General features: G+C 30.9%; 1 protein-coding gene across 2 annotated transcripts in view; it reads right to left on the minus strand.

The window, feature by feature from the left end:
- Positions 1–20,221, minus strand: part of LOC145257268 (phospholipid-transporting ATPase ABCA1-like) — a 379,489-nt gene that overhangs the window by 30,211 nt on the left and 329,057 nt on the right. The window contains exons 46-48 of one of the 2 annotated variants that reach the window (XM_080115648.1): positions 15,726–15,969; positions 11,933–12,038; positions 9,210–9,261 (exon numbers count right to left, since the gene is read on the minus strand). In XM_080115648.1, the coding sequence (XP_079971774.1) occupies positions 9,248–9,261; positions 11,933–12,038; positions 15,726–15,969 (364 nt within the window). In that variant the 3' untranslated portion in view covers positions 9,210–9,247. The remainder of the gene's footprint in view (positions 1–9,209; positions 9,262–11,932; positions 12,039–15,725; positions 15,970–20,221) is intronic. The other variant, XM_080115647.1, reaches the window with a different exon arrangement.

Raw genomic sequence — 20,221 nt, forward strand, 5'->3', positions numbered from 1 at the left:
GTTGATATAAACATATTTCTGTACACGTTATTCATGCATCCAAACAAAGATTTTACTCATTGTAAACCATCCTTGATGTATGATTACTATTTCTTGTTAATTTCAGTGTTTTGTGACCAGTAGTTTAAGAGTTTATCGGTTAAATATTTTCACACAGACACACGAACATACATGCATCTACTGTTTTATTTATATAAAAGATAATGTTTCAATCCTTGTTTATAAAATGCTTGAATGCAAATAGCATTAAAGCTTTCAATCTTTAATGCATTAGAATTTAAATAGACATTAAAGCAAGAAATTCAATAGTTTACATACTTTAAAATTTCGGAGGCTCATGAAGTAAAGCTTTGTGTTTTCTTTTCACTTAATAAATAAATATGTAAAAAAACAAAACAAAAAACAACGATTAAGATGGGAATCGTTTCAAAGAAATGCATTCAGGTAGATTTAATTTCGTAATTAAATTATCTTTTAAGATAGGATTTTTATGCTATTATATTTTGGATTTACTTAATAGTAAATAAAAAATAAGAATTGGACTATTGTCATTATCAACATGATTTATACTCATAAGATTATTGTAAATAAAAGGTGGGGATGGGGTGGAACAAAAATCTAGAAATTGATCAGAATCATGTTTTATTCGCTTTTATCCAGGAGCCAAGAATTTAAGACTGATAACTTCTAAAATTAACTACTGCTAATACATCATTATTATTATCATTAAGTATATTGAAACAAAAGAGAGAAAGAGGAGGAAACGGGAAGAGAGAAAGATTGAGAGACAGAGAGATATAGAATTTTTAATAAGATGTTACAAATATTCTATTTTGTTTTTAGGGACAGCTAGCAGCCCCGTTAGTAGTAAATAAAAAAAAAATGACAATTCAATGTGTAATTATCAAAGTTACATGTAGACAAGAAACGCACATGCACACACATGAAATTGTCTCACAGTTTTATTAATACAGATATTTACCAGGGATAAAGGTTTGTCAGTTATCCGGCAATATCTCTCTGTATCCTCCTGATCGCATAAATGAACTCATCGATAGTCATAAATTTTTAATACAGCTTATTTTCCAACAAGATAAACACAATAATGTAAAACAGCCACTAACAATTTTATAAAACAAAACAATTGTTTGTGATCGCTCGAGGTAAAGTAGCAAAATAATGCCTATTGTCATAAAGCTATTTAAATATTTTATTGTGATGGAAAAATGTTTCCTTTTCTATGCTTGACTAATTTGTTTTAAAAAATACTATCTTTTGCAATGTGGATATTCTAGCTGGTATAATTAATATTTATTCAATTTTATTTTATTCTTTTATTATAGAGAAAGCACTTAGATGCATCAATATATTAGTATTATGAATCGACAGTCTTTTTCAGATTTCAGATTCCAAGGTTCGAACGGCATTTACTTGACTATTCTCTTTGCACTCTGATGTTACCAGATCAGGCCGTCTGAAGATACTGGCCTTAGTGCACCGAGCATTGATATTATTGTTTTTTTTTTCCTTTCCCTTTGCAAAACTCAATCATGTTCTGCAACGTCGAAAACAAAAACATCTTTTTCTACAAAGCAACCAAGCCAATCACTCTGAATAAATACTTGAGGATATATACAACTTGAAATATAAAATTTTTCCAAGATTATTGGATTCAGCATTAAATAACCTGAAAAGGGTTGATATGCCATAAAATAACCTGAAAAGGGTTGATATGCCATAAAATAACCTGAAAAGGGTTGATATTCCATAAAATAACCTGAAAAGGGTTGATATGCCATAAAATAACCTGAAAAGGGTTGGTATGCCATAAAATAACCTGAAATGGGTTGGTATGCCATAAAATAAACTGAAAAGGGTTGATATGCCATAAAATGGCTTGAAAAGGGTTGATATGCCATAAAATGGCCTGAAAAGGGTTGATATGCCATAAAATAACCTGAAAAGGGTTGATATGCCATAAAATAACCTGAAAAGGGTTGATATGCCATAAAATGGCCTGAAAAGGGTTGATATGCCATAAAATAACCTGAAAAGGGTTGATATGCCATAAAATAACCTGAAAAGGGTTGATATGCCATAAAATAACCTGAAAAGGGTTGATATGCCATAAAATAACCTGAAAAGTGTTGATATGCCATAAAATAACCTGAAAAGGGTTGATATGCCATAAAATGGCCTGAAAAGGGTTGATATGCCATAAAATAACCTGAAATGGGTTGGTATGCCATAAAATAAACTGAAAAGGGTTGATATGCCATAAAATGGCTAGAAAAGGGTTGATATGCCATAAAATGGCCTGAAAAGGGTTGATATGCCATAAAATAACCTGAAAAGGGTTGATATGCCATAAAATAACCTGAAAAGGGTTGATATTCCATAAAATAACCGGAAAAGGGTTGATATGCCATAAAATAACCGGAAAAGGGTTGATATGCCATAAAATAACCTGAAAAGGGTTGGTATGCCATAAAATAACCTGAAAAGGGTTGATATGCCATAAAATAACCTGAAAAGGGTTGATATGCCATAAAATAACCTGAAATGGGTTGGTATGCCATAAAATAACCGGAAAAGGGTTGATATGCCATAAAATAACCTGAAAAGGGTTGATATGCCATAAAATAACCTGAAAAGGGTTGATATGCCATAAAATAACCTGAAAAGGGTTGATATGCCATAAAATAACCTGAAAAGGGTTGATATGCCATAAAATAACCTGAAATGGGTTGGTATGCCATAAAATGGCCTGAAAAGGGTTGATATGCCATAAAATGGCCTGAAAAGGGTTGATATGCCATAAAATAACCTGAAAAGGGTTGATATGCCATAAAATAACCTGAAAAGGGTTGATATGCCATAAAATAACCTGAAAAGGGTTGATATTCCATAAAATAACCTGAAAAGGGTTGATATGCCATAAAATAACCTGAAAAGGGTTGGTATGCCATAAAATAACCTGAAATGGGTTGGTATGCCATAAAATAAACTGAAAAGGGTTGATATGCCATAAAATGGCTTGAAAAGGGTTGATATGCCATAAAATGGCCTGAAAAGGGTTGATATGCCATAAAATAACCTGAAAAGTGTTGATATGCCATAAAATGGCCTGAAAAGGGTTGATATGCCATAAAATAACCTGAAAAGGGTTGATATGCCATAAAATAACCTGAAAAGGGTTGATATGCCATAAAATAACCTGAAAAGGGTTGATATGCCATAAAATAACCTGAAAAGGGTTGATATGCCATAAAATAACCTGAAAAGTGTTGATATGCCATAAAATAACCTGAAAAGGGTTGATATGCCATAAAATGGCCTGAAAAGGGTTGATATGCCATAAAATAACCTGAAAAGGTTGATATGCCATAAAATAAAACAACCAAACCAAACACTATGATAAATATTTGGAGATATAAACAACTTGACACACAAAAAAAAATGTAGGATTCGGCATTTAAAAAGGGTTGATATTCCATGAAAAATCTTTTCCCACTAATCATGACATGGCTGCATACTTTGCAATCTTGAATTATTGTCAATTTTTCATTTATTAGTGACTAGCAATATTGCCCGGCATTGCTCGGGTATTATAAAAATGTTACAATTGAAGAATAAAAAAAAACAAAAAAAAAAATTTTTGTAGTTTAATTATTAACATCAGAAAGCTTAGCAAAAATACAGCTACACCAGTTCTTGTAAGATCACCGGACTTAGACCACCTTGAATCTGGTCATTTTGGAATACCACTTCAGAAATTTGACCACAAACGGTGAAACTCATCGGTTACAATCAAGTGAATCCGGATAAAAAAATTTTATATAAAAATGATTTTACAGACAAATACATAATTGAACTCCAAATTTAGTAAAACAGAAATCTACATTGTATAAATTGGTGGATGTAAATGGTTATGAAATTAAATTAAAGGTTTGCTGTTTATGAGTAAAATGAATTGAGGAAACTACTGTTTCAAATTGTTCAATTTATATATATTTTTTAAATCCATCTTCTGTTGAAATTTGGTTTCTAATACATTCACTATTTATATTTTAATCACAATGAGTTGAGGAATAAACAGGTTTATTTTCAGATGAATAGCACATCAGATGAAAGAAAACAATGCTGAATCATGCTAGGTTCAGGCATATTCTGTTCATAAAATAATGAATGAAAGCATAAAGAAAAAATGTAAAAGCGTAAAAAGTAAGAGCATGATTTCAGTGTGATTTATACATCAGCTTGTGGTGTTAGCTATCTACTTGTCTTGTTTACTAATACACTTTCAAAATTAAATGTAGATATGATTTGACAAATGCAAGAAGTTATTACGTATGATTGATGGGCGATGAGAAGTAGATACATTTTTCATAAAGCGTTCTTAGGATGTCATCTATAATAGAAATCTCACTTGTCTGTTTAAAATGTTTGTATGTATGTATGTATGTATGTATGTATGTATGCAGGCTTAAAACTTTCGACAGAGGCTACAGATTTTCACAAGATTAGTATCATTTTGAAGCTCTGCCCTTCAGACAACAAATATCGAAAGATTGACTAAAAACATTAATTCATTTAATCTCAACTGGGCACTTTTCTACAGGGAAGGGTCACTTTTGTCGCCGATATTTTCGAAAGTCTTTTTCGATTGACTAGCCTTAATTTAAACATTCATCACTTCCAGTTTGGCAATGGGCGTAACAGCAAAGATGTCACTTTTTTTTTCACGTTCTTTTCCTCCTTCACGGTATGGGTTCGAGACTGCCTGCCTACTACCACCTTTTCTTTTTTTTTGGCTCAACACACACTTCCAAACATCCGGGCAACGCCTGGGTTATAAATTAAAAAATCTGACATATTTATAACATTGATATATGTAATGCGATTCAAATCCAAGTTCATATGTGAACATTTAAAATTCTGAAATCTTTACTTTAAGTGAACTGAGTTTTAATCACGGTTCATAGAAATTGGACAAACGAAGGTGACAGCAACATTCAAATCACAAGTCAAAACTTGAATTTTTTTGTTCCTTTATGTTTAGTCTTCCATGAAGTGTCAGAAAACAATACTGAACTAATTACATATTAAATAATTCATGTAAAGCTGTCTCTTATAATAGTGCCCTTCGTACAAATGGTGTCCATAACAGACAAGATTGGATAAAAGGAGGAGTAAAAATATCTATACTTCAGATTTTACTATTTTTACTTGTTAGTCCAACAGATGCTGCTGATTTTCTAATGTGACACACATGCCAACCTGTGAACCAGCTGCAATTATAACATTGTATATTTTGCTAGTATCTCTCTAGGACCAGCATTAATTAAATATTGGAAGACTGGAAGAGTGTGACGTCATCACCTAGTTATCAGGACTCAATTTATGTGTTAAATAGAAACTCAAGTATGATATGACTTCCTTCTCTTAAACAAATGGCAAATAAACTTTATTTATGGTAGATACTACATCAAGGAGGACATTGCAATACTTTCTGGTTAGCAATTTGTTTTTGGATGTTGCATTGGGAGTGGCTAACCATATCATGTGGCCTTAGTTAAGACCACAACGCGTGGATTATTAATTGAAATGTGCTGCATGCTAAGAGAAAGCTGGTTCAATTGACTGCAGGGAATATCTCCACAAGTATAACTTATACCACTCGATGATGTTAATTCCCTCTCCACCCTCTTTTTTTTTTACTCATGTTCACCTCGAACAGGATACATTGCAACTTAGATGCAAGGAGTTAATATTTGAGATCATATTTACAGAAGATGAGCGAGATGCAGTTTACATTACATTTAAACTTTTATATGTCAGTACAGTTAGGGAAGCAGAAAGCAGGGAAGAAATTCCGAACGAAGTCTAGCAATATGAATGAAAAAGGTTGATATGCCATAAAATAACCTGAAAAGGGTTGATATGCTATAAAATAACCTGAAAAGGGTTGATATGCCATAAAATAACCTGAAAAGGGTTGATATTCCAACAGATGACTTTCTGGCATCAAAGGACCTTTACAATAAAGGGGTGGGATTTTGTTGCTGAACATGCTTGTTGGAGGGATGTACATCGAGGGCATACAAGTGCACTGAATTCATTCACTGTTACAGGAAAAAGGGCTGTCCCCTTTTCCTGTAAATAAGAAGAACATTAGGGAAATGGAAAATGAGATTAGGATAAGCCAAGACTCGAACCTTGTAAGCAAGGTTCAGAAATAGATTTAGAATTGGAATGTTAGAATTTCGCTATTGTTAAATTCCATATAAAATAGTTAGATATTGTTTGTATTGTAAAAGGAATTAATTGTTTATTCTTTTATGAAAACTGAATTAAAAATGTCAGCTAAAAAGAATGAACAATACAAATTAAAAATATATTGTAAAAAATAGGTTAGTTAAGAATTCTTTGTTTGCAGAAGTGTGTTTTGGACGAACATGTGCTTAGCCATGTGAGTTGGTCAAGTTTTGGAACCACACATCTGACGTCATAGCAAAAAGGGAATTCTCAATAATAGGAGCTAGGATTAGCAGATTAGAAGAGTTGAAAAGTCGGGCAGTCAGGTTCGAGCAGTCAGCAGAGTCGGTCGGAAAGAGCTGACATGGTCAGAGGAGGGTCTCTTCAGAGGCGAAGGGGCAGAAGTTTAACCATGTAGAACCAATGTGAATTCCTGGCATCAAATCATTCGACTGGTCAAATGAAATAAAGAACATCATCGATTTTTGTAACTGTTTGTCTTCGTGTCGTCATTCAACAATTGAAGGTAATGTGTTAATCATCTTAATATGAACTTTGTATAACACCCTTCCAAGTAATGTATCCCCCTCCACAGTCATAAGTAATGATTCACCAGTCTGATGTAAAAGAACAGTAATACACATTCATTCAATAATGAATTCCCATCTCTAATCGTCTCCTCATCATCGTCAATCCTGTATTACATGTACTGTCATCTCTTGATATAATGATATGTACTCGTCATCTCTTGATATATGATCCCCAATATGAAACCCCTGCTATACAACATCACATTTCATTAAAATACTTGTAAAAAAAGGCATAAGGATACAACATTGCAGTGATAGGATGGGGGTTGTAGTTTACTTGACATTAGATTAGATTGGAGACTCTTTTTTTTATACCCTGTCTATGAGGGGGAAATTACTTGTGGATGCACCAGCCCAGATGTGGCAACAATTCTCCATCCATTGGCGAATGGTAGCTTTGTAGAAATATAGGATACTTGATACTACTATAAACATCACTCCTATCAATAATAATTTTCATTACAAACTTCTTTTAATTAAAAACTGGTGATAAAAATATACCGATATAAAAAAAGATATTTAAAATTAAATAATCTCTTACAACTTTTTAAACCAATTTTCTTCAACAGAAGCAATATATGAAATGTCAAATTTAGTTTTCTAAAGCTTCTTTCTTAGAATTCCACGCCTGTGGAACTGTCTTCCATTTTCCTGCTTTCTAGCTAAAGCTAACTACAATCTGATTGTCTTCAAGTCCAACATAAACAAGTTCTTGATGAGCCGTTCCACTTAAGTTAAAAAATTTACCAAATTCCCATTACTAGCGATTACTATATTGTCCAATTGACTACTGTACACTCTTAACCCTTATCCTCGAGTGGTCTCTTGGCCTTGATAAGTGGTGATGTCTATGTAAAAAATAAATAGTTTGTTGAAAAAAGTAAAATCCGTCTATTTCTCCACTGTTATCATCAATAGGTGCTCTCTTACAAACTCAATATCTCATTATGAATAACCATTTCTTTTCTTCAATCTGCACATTTTGTGATGAAAATGTTATTTGAAACTTATGTGTGACAGATTGACAACCAAATTTTATTAAAAAGACAAGTCTTGAATACAGGAACAAATTTAATAAATTATGTATTTGGATTTAAGTAATGAAAGTATTTGAAACTTATGTGTGACTAACTAATGAGCTGCTCATACAAATGCATGGACACGTCTAAAAAGATTTATACTTTGTCAGTCTTTATTCATTTGCATCCTCACGAAGACAGGATTGGACGTGAGTTTGGTTTTAATGCAAAAAAATCCAATTCTCTAAAAAGGGTCCCTTTGGATTGGGACCAAAATTGTCTCAGTCTAATCGCAGTCTTAAGGCTATAACCTCGAGAGTTCCTACTTACTTATTTCTCCACGACATCAAATTTAAATACAAAGTTGGATTTTAATGTGGAGAAAATCCAGCTTTCCAAAAGGAGCACTCTGGATTGGGACAAAAATAAAATTTATCCAAGTCTAGAAAGCTTTCTCTTATACTGAAGGACAGAAAATATGAAGTATAGTACAAAACCTTGGAAATAATAAACACAAAATCCACATGCTTCAAATGCTTCAATAAAAAATATATATCTATAAAAGTGAACGTGTCTGTGTGGGTCTGTGTACATTTCCCTACGCAATAACTCTGTCAATTTTCAGTTTACAGACTCGAAATTTGATCAACAGGGTACTGAGATTTGGAAAAATCTTTGTGATCGGTTTTCAGCCAGAAATTTGGCTGTTAAGGGGTCAAAGTTCAACGATTTGACCTTTGAGAACTCTACCAAACTCCTCCGTCAATTTTGGGTCTAAACACTTGAAATTTTAGATATAGGTTCCTTGGACATGGATCTAACTTAATAACTTGATTTGAGCCCAAAACAATAAATGTAAAGGGGTCATAATAGGGGTCAAAGTTAAAAAAAATTGACCGCTTTTTTTTTTTTGCTCAACATACACGTCCAAACAGCCGGGAAACGCCGGGCTGAAATGCTAGTAATCTACAAAATATGAAAACAATAATTGGAATTAAAAAAAATCAATTTAAATTTAAAAAGGTTGACACATGAAGCAACTGATTTTAATTATCAAAGCAAACTGTTGTGTATTTCTCTGAATAATAGCAAATATTTTACAATGAATATACAACATATAAAATACTGTAGAATTTTATAAAAGACTTTACTATACAAGACTTAATAAAAACAGAACTACATGATGAAAAAATGGCTTATAATTCTAAAAGCAAACAGAAAATGAAGATGCAATAGAAACATTCATTATGCGTTATTTCATGGTACAAAACAAACAAAAAATAGCTTTTCAAAAAATTGTTTAAAATAAAAATCATGCTGAAACGAAAAAGAATGAAAATACTTGTCAATCGTTTTTGTCATTTTCCAAATCCATAATGGTCAGCAGCAATGACCTGCTTGGACAAAACAAAAATTTATTTGACCAGATTAACAAGATATAAGCATGAAAATGTCTCATCATAATTCAAAAGAATACAAATTTAATGACATATTCAATATTTTGAACCAATCATGCTCAACACCAACAATATCTGTTATTTCATACAAATGTTTCCCAAATCCCAAATTTATATTCACATCTATAACGATGTAGAAAATTTACAATTATATTGGTCTATTCATCAGTAGAATAGTTCTTTATCAATAAGATACGGACAATATTTACTTGAATTGTCCAGTATTCAAACAACGTAACAAAACAAAGTTTTTTTAACTATGATAAGCTAAATACATGGTAATAATAAAGTTTTTGAAAAGTTTAAAAAATATATATTAAATGGTGAATTCAATTTTGGAAATTTTATATTAGAATTTATTCTAATAAAATGAAAATTAAATTATTCAGAAAAATTGACAGTTTGTAAATGGTGTTATTATTAAAATACTTAAACATACAGAAAAAGCAAAAGAAGTTATTATTCATCCTTAGAAGTCATCTGCATAAAATTGCTGTAAAAATGCCAACATAACTAATCCCCTCATATGAGATCTTCAAAATCAGTATTTATTTCAGGATTTTTAACACTTTTTCGTTATAAAAATCTGTTTTTATAATCTCCTTGTGGTACAACTAAAATTATAGCTATTGAACTAAACTTTTCTTTAAATATGTATATAAATATAGGGTGTTTCTAAAATACACACACGCTTTTATTGTCACCAACACATTGTCTCTTGGTGCCCATTATTAACATTACCTGAGCAATAATGGTCATCAATGTGAACATGATTTTTCAATTATATTTGTTGTCTGTATTCGAAATTATTCAATCACCATCTTCCCCATGCTACCTAGCACCTTCTTTACTCTTCTGATGAGAAGCGATAGGCTTCGAAATGCCCTGGCATAAAGAGTCCCTTCTATCCTCCAAATTTTGCCTGTATTCCATTATTAAATAAATGATCCATTCTATATCTACCAATATATAGTTTTGTGTCTTCATTTCATACTCTTGTTGTCCTACTGTATAAGCTCCAATAATTATTGTTGAGCTTGACATTATCCGGATAAGTCTCCTTTGGGAATTGAACTTTCTCTCTTTTCCTTTTAAATTAAGCTATATATATATATATATATATATATATATATATATATATATATATATATATATATATATATGTAGTAACCCAATAGTGTAAAATATGACTTATACTGAGAATTTAATATAAATATAATAATTATTAATCAGAAAAATTCCAGATTTAAGCTAAAAACACTTATCTATTAATCAACTGTTTTCTCCCATTTCGAAAATATATATTTTCATGATATAGAAAAAAATCAAAATACAACTGTATGCATTTAATTCATATATCATTTTTTTTTCTTTCTTTCACACACGGACCAAAGGGAAATTCATACTTTATTCGCTTGTAGTTAAAAGTTCAAAATATATTATGACAATTGAATCTTTTTTCACTTTTTCCTTTCATTATGTTTATCGTTTGGCAATAGAAATAATACACTAAAAATCACATATGAACGTATAATAAATTCAGACTCATCACAACCGTCCATATTTATCTTGTATTTTTAGTGGGGTGGGGGCGCTGCTTCTCAAGGCTTACAAGCCACTCGAAGATAAAGGTTAATGAGTATCAGGTGACCAGTGAGACAACACCATAATGATCGGTAATGGTGAAACAGATAGTGTTGTTTATTTATGAGGACGGCTCACAGGAACTTGGTTATATTCAGTTGGGAAGCAACCCAGCGGTATTGTGTTCCACAAACGGTTAGTTCTAAGAAAGAAACTTTGCTCATGAAATTTACATTTAGAAATCGATAGATAAGGGATATTGTTGGCAATTTTTGTCTAGACCACTTTTCTCTTTTTATAGATTCTTTTTTCTCTTTTTTTATTCTTCTATCATAGAATAGACCTCACCATATACTTGTCTAATATATCTTATATAACTCATTTCCTATTATATATATATATTCATATTCTGCACAATTAAATTGATAACTTTTTAATATAAATCATGTCCTTACCATATAGTTTTGTCTAATATATCTTATATAACTCATTTCCTATTATATATATATATATATATATATATATATATATATATATATATATATATATATTCTGCACAATTAAATCGATAACTTTTTAATATAAATCATGTCCTTTGTTAGAATGTAAACAATAAAAGCTATTACAGAATATTTGAACTCATCGAAACAGATTGCTCCACTGTTAAAAAAATGCCCATAAAAATTGTTGAAAAATATTAAAACTTAAAATCATGTCGAGCATAGATTCTGAGAAGTATGAGATGAGTTTATGGTCAAACAATGGTTGTGTAATCCCTATCAGAACTTTTCCCAATCCAGAATTGTTAAATCCAGTGTCAAGAAGAAAGGACAATCGAAAAGAATTGCTGAAATATGCAGAGGGTATAAATATAAAACAAAAATATAAAACAAAAAAAAATTAAGAAAATTTTATTCTTTTAATTTTTCTGTTGTTTTACTCAATATACATTGTGCTTATATGGTAAATACTGCCATCAATCCTATAAATAAATGCTCAACAACTTAAACTTGAACTAACTTACCTTGAGGCGAATGTTCATATTTCCGAGTTGCATAAGTGAATTCTGCAGGAACGTCCACTTCTGCATCAAATAAGTCGGTTTGGTGATTTGCAAAATTTATGAACACCTAAAAAGAAATTTATTTATTCACCTATATATTTATGCCGCCATCAACATTTGAATAAAAAAAAAGTGTTTAAAAAACAAAGAAAATATAAGCATTGATTTTGAGCAGCCATTATCATCCTATCTTAATCATTTTCAGCCAGTCTATAGAGTCTTCCTTATGTGTGTGTGTGTGTGTGTGTGTGTGTGTGTGTGTGTGTATAAAACAGAAACCTGTTTGTTTATAGAGGGTCGAGAACGATCAAATTGTTTGTTTTCTTGCTAAATAGTTAACAAACACTCGTCCATAGTTGATTTATTGTTGGATTTTATGGCATGTCATCTATCGATAGGTAATGAGATTTTTTTGTTACATTCAGCACCAGGTCTTCTCAATTGTCCAGTTATTATGTTATTAGCATTTAAAAAGTTAAATATTTCAATTAAATCACAACACATTTTGCATCATAAAAGGATTAATACCCAATACCCCAATCTCTCTCTCTCTCTCTATATATATATATATATTCATTGAACTTTTGAATAGTCAAGTCGCTGCCTGATGATATCTGTTGTTTGATTGAAACAAGTGGCTATTTGTAGCAGCGGGATGTGAGCATGTTTATATAACAATAAACAAGTATTATCAGCTCTTTTTATTGAGCACTATATAACAACCTCGTTGAATTCATTAGTCCATTACTTTTGAATATAAAAAAACCCGAGTATATATATATATATATATATATATATATATATATATATATATATATATATAACTCAAATTATCTATGCTCTCTTAATAAAATCTGTGTGAACTGTCACTGAATCCCTTTTACTGGTCATAATTGAGAGCAGTATTTAAGGTTGTATATTATTTGTGCCTCATGCAGTACATCTTTAATATGCAATCATAATGACAATTATCTGAATTTAATAAAATGTTAGCAATATGCTAGAAATGTTATGATTTTGATATTTCTAAAGCTGAATATTGAAATAAATGAAACAAAATCTGTAGGAATTCATTAAATTAGGGGTTTTATGATATAACATAAACACAGAATTAATTTGCCATTCGGTTTAAGTACATAAATGAACCACTTTCTTAATATTTCTTCTTACACTAGAATTTTTCTTTACCAAGAAACATTTTTAAAACTAAATCTACCACACATTTGTTTTCAAATAGAATATGTTGTAGCCTTGCAGGTTAGTAATAATCAAGATATACACAGTGGTATGATTAACAAAAAGTGTTTTAACAAAAATATGTTACAGAAGTACACGTCAGATTCTGGGGCTATAACTGCCAAGAAATGCTATATCAATATTTGGATGTAATTATATTTATAGTCCCTAGGTAAGTCCATTATTCTTAAGATCAGCTTACTCCATAACAGAATAATATATTGTTTATGATGAAAATATATAAAACGAATTTGATCCGTATATTCTATGAAATTAAAAAAAATGTCATGAAAAGTAAAAAAATTATATCAGTGATTCAAACAAGAAATACCCGAATAAATAAAATAAATAATTTACTTTTGTATTGAAATTTTAATTCAAACTAAAACCTTACTTTTCATTCGTCAGGTTTAAAAATTACTAATTTGAAACTATCACTATAGTACATACGAGTTAGCCATTTTAATCTATCTCTATTTAAATAAAGTTAGGTATGTGCATATGTTTACATATTTCTATGCATAGGATGCATTTCTAAATGAATTATTATGAATTTTGAAACATAGTTGATTTATGTGAGGGTAGTTAATTTAGGTGATATCAAATTTTATAAAACTAATTATGAAAAATGATAAAATCCAGGCACATCAGCTTTTTATGAAATTAGAACAATAGGGATTAGATATTAAGTAATAACTATTCTGCAAATTGTAGTTTCTTTGGGAAATTTTAAATGGGGGGGGTAATATGGATGCAAACCCCAAATTGAAAATTTAAATATTTTAGAATTATATCATAGTCATTAGATACCAATTAAGCAAGATTTCCTGAATTTCAATTTCATCTTAAGATCCCTTAAACTTAAGACTTTTTCTAGGATCAAGTTCATATGATGGATTATGCTCAAAATTGGAATAAGGATTCTAAATATAATGTTTAGTAGTACTATATCTTCATTTTAATATTTGTCAAGGAGTGCTTTGTGAATTTGATATCTCTTGCAAACTTCCTCCCTCAGAAGAAATCAGCACAGCTCGCCCAAGACTAATACCAAAACCAAATATTAAAGGTTTGTTTTTATTTGATGTAAAAATGGTACCAAACAAAAAAAAAAGAAAAGAAAAAAACATAGTGCCGAACTATTTTCTTTGTCCAATTAATTTTATAGATATTTTGCTAGCTTCTCATAAAGTAAAGAACAATTGACATGTGTTTACTATCATGATTTCAAATTAAGTTTAAGCATCATATGTCATGAAGATTAAAAACATTTTTGGGATGATTTTAAGAAATGTTTAAAATGTTTATGTTTCATAAATAATTGATGATGGAAATAAACCTTTGTCATTATTTATTCAGCATGCTTTAGCTTCATAACAATTAAAAAGATTTTAAATGTCGACCAGCAAAATAACAATGTTACCAGATGCAAAATTAAATAACAATGAACAATTAAAACAAAGTATCTAATATCATTTCCAAACATTACATTTGGAAATAATTAAAATGTTGAATTTTAAAGAAACACTAGTCCATCTTTGACCCGTTGTGTCAGTATTTGTTGCATTATTAAATAATTTTTTAGAATTTCCAAATATCTTTATCTCCTCATTTTCCAAAGATTGCTTACATTTTATAAGGTTGAATTAGAAATTTTGTTACCTTATCTCTCTGGTGTTATATATTGGGAACCTACGCCAGTAAGTACAGATTCAGTTTGCTAGTGTGCATTTTGGCGAGAGTCATATTAGTACATGTCAGCATAACCTGGTTGCAGTGCGTACCCAGGGGCAGATGACGTGATAGGAAGTGGAGGTCAACAGATCAACTTTTGTAGACAAAATATAGTCAGATGATCACGCTATGGCATGAGTCATGCGTTTTAATGAGAGAAAACTAAGAGTTCTACACAGTCTTTCTCCGGAAACGATACAGAGGAGACGGTCCAAAAATGTAATGATTCAGCTTGAATGTTACCGATGCCTTTACCCGTTTCCGAATTAGAAAAAGTAAATTAAGAGGGAATTAATTTTAGCTAAGTAGTCTCTGTTCATTTCTCTCTTCAAATAAAACTTTGGAAACTTAGCAAAGTCGTCTTGTGTGTTAATGCATGAATAGTTTATTTCATCCAACTTAGAAAGATGAAACAATCGACAACTCTAAACGATCACAGCCACACATGCTGTGATTTTATACAACGTTTACAATGAAGATTTACTGGCAATAAGTTCAACTAAAAATCAAAACAAATAAAAAGAATACAAAAACACGTTTTCTAACACTTTTATGAAATAAAAAGATTAATTTGAAAAACATATTTAGAAATGCTTAGATACGCCAGAAACAAACAACAGCCGCTTTATCTTGCATTAACAATATTTTTGGTTGGCATTTTATTTGATACTTTACACCATATTAGATAGCTGTTCTTAAATAAATCTCTTTAATGAAACAGCAGTAAAAGAAGAACATGTTAAGCAAAAGGAAAAAAAAGAAAATGTTTAAACAAGATAAATACCTGATCCAATGTTGTCTGTGAGACGGAATAATCTTCAATATTTAATAATGATTTGGCATTTTCCATACTTAAGAAAATCTTGGATAAAAAGTTTTCTTTTACACCAAGCTGATAATGTAGAATGTTGAAGTGTTTCTCTTTCAAAACCGCCTGTGGGAAATGTTCAAAAACATACTTCATAACTGGAACCATATCAGGATTATGACCAGGCATTCTGATTGATAACACATAACCATCACCAAACCTAGAAAATAGTTTAGACAGAAATAAACATGGTAGAGCAAAAATAAGGTTTTGTTCAAATAAAATTACGAAAGAAAAAATATATATAACTAGTAGGACGTGTATACTGGCGTTGCCCAGTGGAAGTATGCCACAAAGCCAGAACAGATTCGTTCAAGATCCGCCCCCCTCCAAAAAAAAATTGTTAGTGGGGGCCACGATCGTCCTTGGATAATAGCAGACATTGGTGGCCATGGCCAAAATGAAATCAACTGGCTATCTCTGTCAGACATTGTCTGGCAGTGGTAGCTAGTAGAAGTCATTGGCTGTCATTGTCAGCACTGGTGGTTATTGGCAATTAGTACTAGTTTGAGGTGATTACTTGTAAGTATTGGTGGGGACTTGCTACCTTTGCAACTGGCAGTCACTGGCAGTTATAATCAGTGCCAACCTCCATCGAACTGCTCCAAACTGAAACCGTTTGTCTTCAATTGTTGGCTATTGTTGGGCACTGGCATCCACTAGTACCATTTGCCATGTCTTCAATGGCGAGCAGTAGTGGTCACTGTTTTTAGGTGGTTACTTTCATTTACTGATGGGCACTGGCTTCCTCTGCAACTATCAATCATTGTTGGTCACTATCTATCATGACCAGTATCAGGTCTCACTGAACTGCTCTGATATAAAATTGTTTGTCTTCAATTGTTATGCACTGTCATCCATTACTGGATACTGTCATCTAGTGGTGGATATTGGTATTTACCACCGGTGACTGGTGGGCATTGGGTACTTTAACACCTGTCGATCACTGGCTGTAACTCTCAATCAAAGGTGGCCATGATCAACGTTATGTTTTGCTCTAAGCCTAGGCAAAGCAAGGAGCACCTTATTCTCTGTGCTGCACAATTCTTATTTGCTCCATTAGTGTAGATATGTTTTTGTACTTATGCAGAATACAGACCGTGCTATTTTCTTTAGATATGATGTTCAAGTAAAACTTAACTTTATACGGAATTGCTTGTGTGTTAGTTGAAAGTACATAATAGTTACAAAAAGCTCTAAACTCCCTGTTAAGAATGAGTTTTTAAATAATAATGTTATTATTTTAGCACAGTCTGTATTCTGCATTAGTATTCATGGGTTAACTGATAAATGCATGAATATAACACACACATATTAAGAAAAATATGTAATGTGTACCATATATGAAATAATTTTGGTGACCAAAAGAGGATGTTTATTTTTTTGCAATGTCTGAAACTGGGAAATGTTGTTAGAATCGAGAATGGAAGTCCTCGACTACCATCCCTTTCCATAACATAATAACACTAATTGTTGTCAGATTTATATTTTTATATTTTGATAAAATTGCAGAAAATTCTGGACCACTAATGATGACAAAAATGATGACTGCGCTGATTACCATAATGATAACATAACAAGATGAAAAAGAAAATGGGGAGATGTCAGTTCTGATACTTGATTCCTTTAGCAAGATAGAAGAAAGCGTACATAGGTAGATATTAGTATGTGGCATTCACTAGAGTCAAAGTTATTGTTTGTATGTTTAGTTCTTGATAAACTTTTCTAACTGTTCAAAATTCCCTTAATCCGATAAACATATGTGAACAGTCAATCGATTAACCAGAACTTAATGAATTGTGAAGGGAGATAGAATAATTTACATGCAATGAAAAGAACGAATGTTAAATGTACAGAATAATAATGCAAACATGGACGGCGTGTTTATGAAAAAATGTAGCAAATATATATAGCTTCCTGGTCTCGTCAGAGAGAGTGAGAGGAGAAAATAATGAGTATCCTGCTACTACCTTTAAATGACTTGTTTGGAAGAGTGACTCTCCTCAGAAATATTAAAGGAAATGATGCTAATCAATAAAACTGACTGATCATATCCACAAAACCTACATCAGGTATTGGTATGTAGTGTGACCATATTGAATTTATATGTGGTTTCGGTGTTTGTATTGTCATACTGTTTTATTCTAGCCGAGAAAAATCGTCCCTATTTTATCAATTATAGAGATAAATGTAGATTGCTGGGGGAGTGTATGTTGAACGGGAGAGAGAGAGAGAGAGAGATAAATAAAAGTCTTGTCAAAGATAGAAGTTAATTTCTAAACGTCCTCGAACATATGCCTGCATGTAAAATGGACATTAAAGTGGATATAATGCTAAATTTAATATCATATATATATATATATATATATATATATATATATATATATATATATATATATATATATATATATATATATATATATAAACAAATGATTAATAAAACATGTTAAAAGACATCTTGAAAAAGAGTTAAAAACATATTTAATTTTAAAAAAAGGAACCACAAGATAAGTGGATTAAATCAGCCCAAAAAATCCCTTTCCCAATCCAACCAAAAAGAAACTGCAACTGTATTAACAAACATCTTTGCCCACTCAATAATGATTGCATCCATAAAGATGTAATATATTCATGCACAATTACAGAGCTCCCACGCAATTCTCCCATAATAGACAATAACATTTTGCCACCCAATTATCCTTCCTCCGACCCTCCCTCTCATATAATTATTAATCCAACAAACGAATCAACCAGCCCCTCTATTTTCAATCATACAACCAGCTATAATAATAATAATAATAATAATAATAATAATAATAATAATATTTTTCATAGCAGCCATCCTAACACTGATAACAATAATTATCCCCTCCAAACCAATCCTACTACAATTACTGTCCTACCCTCTGTTCATCAAAATGAACAAAATTTAAATTCTCCTCCCAGTATAAATCAACAAATTAATATTAATTCACGACCCCGAGCTATTAATAAAACATATACATATACAGGTGCTACTTCAACTTTAATAAATAAAAGAATTTCCAACCACACTTCTTCTTTCAATAACCAAAATTCAAATAATAACCAGGGAACATCTCTAACTACACTGGTTAAAAAGCTTAACTCTGCCAATACCCACTTTTCAATTCATCCTAAAAAAAGTTAAGTCTTACACTCCAGGATCTAAGTCTTGTCACCTCTGTACATTTGAAGTTATAACTATTATAACCTCCCCTCAAAGTAGTAATATAATAAACTCTAAAAACGAATTGATCTCCTATTGCAAACATATGTCCAAGTTTAAATATGGTAAATTTGAAATCACATAGCTATTAATTTAACCCTTCAAATATATATCTTTTCCCATAATTAAAAAAAAAATTTTTTTTTATATAATCTTACCTTCTAAGCTTTTTATATTTTTAATTTTATTTGCTTTTTCTTTATTTCTTTGGCCGGTTTTCCATCTGCTGTCTCCGTTTTATGGTATAAGTATACATATTAATTAAATATATACATCAACCTACTCATTTTTATTCTATGTATTTGTTTACTTATATTTTACTATATGCATTTACATACACATTTATTTACCTTATTCCGGAGTTTGTAGATACCGGCCTATCCTTCCCCTTATTTTGTATGTAAGTATGTATGTTTTTTTTTAACTTGTATATGTTTTTGGATATGTGTATATATTTATGCATGCGTGTGTGTTTGTATATATATATGTGTGTGTGTGTGTGTGTGTGTGTGTGTGTTATTGTATATGTATACATATGTATATATATTTATATGCATGTGTGTATGTATATACATGTATGTGTGCATTTGTGTGTCTGTATGTATGTATATGTATATATATGTGTGTGTATGTGTGTGTGTATATATATAATTTTCTATTTTTTTTATTTATTTACTTTCATTCTTTATATATATATATATGTATATATATATATATATATATATATATATATATATATATATATATAACAGAAGCCCCATTTCATAAACTTAGCCATTTATTTGTTCTGATCAGTTTTTTTAATTTAATTCTGGGACTTTCACGTGCATATCTAAGCTGACCTAATTATTAACGCTAATTTTCGCGCTTCTTGTCTGGGTCAGTTTGACCTTGCTTTTCAAATTTAAATCTTGACCGCTTTTCGGGTTTTTTTTTTTTTTTTTTTTTTTTTAAACCTTAATTTTTTTGATTCATCCAGCCTTGACAGACGTTTTTTTAAATATTGTCTCCAGTACTTTTCTTTTAATGATTTGGAATTCATTCCATTTGCTCTTTTTCCAAGGAACTCTGCCTTTTGGATTATTTTGGACCATTTGGAATTTACCTATTGGATTGAAATTTTAAATTCTACCGTTTTGGATTTTACCATTTTTGGATTTTTACC

Source organism: Euprymna scolopes, chromosome 3 (genome assembly GCF_053919585.1).
Source record: "Euprymna scolopes isolate OS-2025 chromosome 3, ASM5391958v1, whole genome shotgun sequence".
Taxonomy (NCBI): Eukaryota; Metazoa; Mollusca; class Cephalopoda; order Sepiida; family Sepiolidae; genus Euprymna; species Euprymna scolopes.